This window comes from Vicia villosa, unplaced genomic scaffold (genome assembly GCF_029867415.1).
Source record: "Vicia villosa cultivar HV-30 ecotype Madison, WI unplaced genomic scaffold, Vvil1.0 ctg.001966F_1_1, whole genome shotgun sequence".
In the NCBI taxonomy this organism is placed as follows: Eukaryota; Viridiplantae; Streptophyta; class Magnoliopsida; order Fabales; family Fabaceae; genus Vicia; species Vicia villosa.
The window spans coordinates 54,067-57,074 of record NW_026705794.1 but is presented as its reverse complement, the minus strand read 5'-3'; the positions used below and the strand labels follow the sequence as shown (position 1 = coordinate 57,074).

The window sequence follows — 3,008 nt, the reverse complement described above, 5'->3', positions numbered from 1 at the left end:
ATGATATGGCCCTCAAAACCTGATAAAGTGTTCTCTGTCAAAACTTGTTATAACCTGCTCAAACTTGGAGTATCTTATTTAATTCACATGGTGATTGTATTGCTATATGATTATAATGGTTGATTCTATTGTATATTGGTTTGAGTATCCCTAGTACTCACACTCAATATACCTAATTAACGCCCACTAATCATTATTTTTTTTTGTTAACAATGCAAGAAAAGGATACAACTAGTATTTACACTGAAACGAAACTGTAAAAACAAAAGAAGATCAAATACACTAGGCAGTCTTTACTCATATTATGCTTGAACATAATGATGGAGTGGATTATTAAATCTCTTATTGTCCATAATTCTACAAAAGAAACATATTCTTCAAAACATTATTATATTTTCAAAATACTTTTTATTTTTCTTGTGCTACCCTTAGCAGTTTATTATTTCATTTTAGTATTATTTTCTATATATAGTAAATTGGTTAAAGTCTCCCTGGATCATATTGCCGCTACCATTACCGTTAAAAGTTCCGTCATTATTAATAGCCCTTCGACTAAATGACCCTTTTGCTCTTGAAGATTGCTGCTCTTCAAGAGTGGCACAATGAGGACAAGTTGAAGGCTTCCAAATTCCAGTTCTTCTTACTTCTTCCATCATATAAATTAATGCTGAAGCGGGATGTTGTGTCGGACCTTCCAACGTAGAATACAAACCCTCATTTTTTATTGATTCAACCTTTACTATAACCGAAAGGCCAATATCAATCTTAAAAAGATTTACATAAAAATCATGAATAAAATAGTAGTGTGCCACAGTCACCATAAACGGCTTTTCATCTTTACTCTTTTTCTTTCGCTCCACGACAACGAGACCTCTATTTGTACCTTCGGTGTGATAAAAGAGAAAACTCGATTCAGTAAAACCACGCCATTCATTACCGGACCTGCTCCAGTCAAAAGTTGATTTGAGTCTCGTAACTTCAAAGTCTCCCCTTGAATACTCGAACTTGGGCTCGAAGTCAGATGTTTCAAGGTAATTAGGTTCAACTTTTCTAATTGTAAAATGATTACGGATATCTAAGTTTTTATTATAATCACGTAGATTGAATGATGCAATGTTGCAATTATTACTCTCCCTATACTCCAGTTCACATTTTGACCAATCACTTACTGTGTATGTTACCTTAGTTAAGTTATTTGGTATCTCATTTTTATCTTCATCTTCTATCTTTTTCTCATCATCTACATCTTCATCTTCATCGGTATCTTCATCTTCGTCTTCATCTTCATCTTCTTCTTCATCTTCATCTTCATCTTCTTCTTCATCTTCTTCTTCTAACTTACTCTCTTTTTTCTTTATTACTTTAATAGCCACATGCCTTCCTAACTTTAATTGGCATGGAAAATTCATGCCATTGCATAAACTTCCACCGAGAGCGCTATTTCCCATTCGAATATCTGCAATAAATAATTCAATAAATTAGATTGAATAAATTTGCAGGAGCGTGATTTTAAATTGTGGTTCTGCTAGTGGATGCGGTAGCGATTGCAGATGTTGCGATTGCAGACATTATTTGTCTTGGGATGGGTATTGCGGCGTGAATATTTCTTGAAAAATATTTTAAATACACACTGCAATTGCGGAGATGACCACGTCGCCAATATGCGGCCACATTTGTAGTTGTGGATTGCAATTCAAAACTATGTACAAGAAAGAATAATTGACTATCAACATGTTGTGTATGAAAATAGAAAGTTATAGAGAAAAACTCCAAAAGTTATAGAGAAAAACTCCAAATTAACCGATGTCGAAAATATGAAGAATCATACCTTAATTACTATATAGCAAGGTCAGTAAGGATGATAATAAAAGAACTGGAAACTTTAGCTAACAAGTGCCTTCATTTTTTTTTTGCTATTGTATGATGTTCCTGAGGCCATATATATAGCAAATATATAGATATATAGAAGCGTTATTCATAAGCAAGGTTGAATTATTTAAATATAAAAGGGAATCATATCCTATAAATACTGCTTATAAAATCTTTTTATAAAATCTTTTCATAAACATATAATAATCAAAGGAGTGCAGGAATGATATGTTTCAAATACAAACCCTAAATACAACATCTTATTTGGTCACAAACCTAATACTTTTTCCTGATATAATAAAAATTCTCCACATGCATATTACCATTATTGTTTCCATTAACCACACCACCATTGTCTATAATGCTTGTGGAATATTTTTTACCACCATAAACATGTAATGACAGAGCGTCATCATCGCAATCTTCACTCTCTGAATCGCCATGGTTCCTTACCATATTAGCACAATGAGAGCATTTTGTGAGCTTCCAAATCCCGGTTTTCATCACATCATAAAACATGGAATTCAATGCTCTAGCAGGGTGTTGAACAGGTCCATGCACTCTAATATCCAAACCAGCTTCACTAGATAGCTGAATCCTTACAATCACAGAAAGACCGAATTCGATTTTATTTTGACTAAAAACATTCCAACTAGTACTACTAACCGCATAATAGTGTGCCACCGTTACCTTACAAGGCTTTTCATTATTCCAACTCTTTCTCATTTCTTCCAACACAAGAAACCCTCTCTTGCTTCCACTTTCATAAAGATAAACACATGTTTCAATAACAAAACCTGCAGTGTTAGTAGTCTTGTTATTCTTTTGCTTACAATTTTTGAAGGCTCCGTTTAACTTGATCGGAGGTGTGGCCGAGTTAAGTAAAGTTTTGTCTCTCTCTACTGCAAACCAAATGTTTCCATCTGAATACATTTCGTCACCGACTTGGAAGGTTGCACTATTCATCTTACCATCTTTGTTTGAAACTGTTCGTAGATCGAGTATACATTTTGAATTGTCGATAGTGTAAGATGCGTTCCATTTCATGATATCGAATACTTCACCCGTATGGCCATTTATGGCTTCATGCTCTACTTTGGTTACATCAATGGCACCATTACTTCCCAGTTGTTCATGAT

General features: G+C 34.0%; 1 protein-coding gene across 2 annotated transcripts; it reads right to left on the bottom strand.

Annotated features, from left to right (window-relative positions):
- Positions 1–268: 268 nt before the first annotated feature.
- LOC131637311 (uncharacterized) lies at positions 269–1,932 on the bottom strand. Of its 2 annotated transcripts, none has more exons than XM_058907900.1 (2): positions 1,829–1,932; positions 269–1,699 (listed from the first exon to the last, which is right to left on the bottom strand). In XM_058907900.1, the coding sequence occupies exon 2, from the start codon at positions 1,446–1,448 to the stop codon at positions 456–458; it is 993 nt and encodes a 330-aa protein (XP_058763883.1). In that variant the 5' UTR covers positions 1,449–1,699; positions 1,829–1,932; the 3' UTR covers positions 269–455. The 2 variants fall into 2 exon arrangements, with proteins under 2 accessions (XP_058763883.1, XP_058763882.1); XM_058907899.1 differs by having other exon boundaries at positions 270–1,456.
- Between the last annotated feature and the right edge of the window lie 1,076 nt (positions 1,933–3,008).

What these genes read in the sequence shown, in the direction of transcription:
- LOC131637311 (XM_058907900.1), bottom strand. Translation starts at nt 1,448, where the DNA reads ATGGGAAATAGCGCTCTCGGTGGAAGTTTATGCAATGGCATGAATTTT.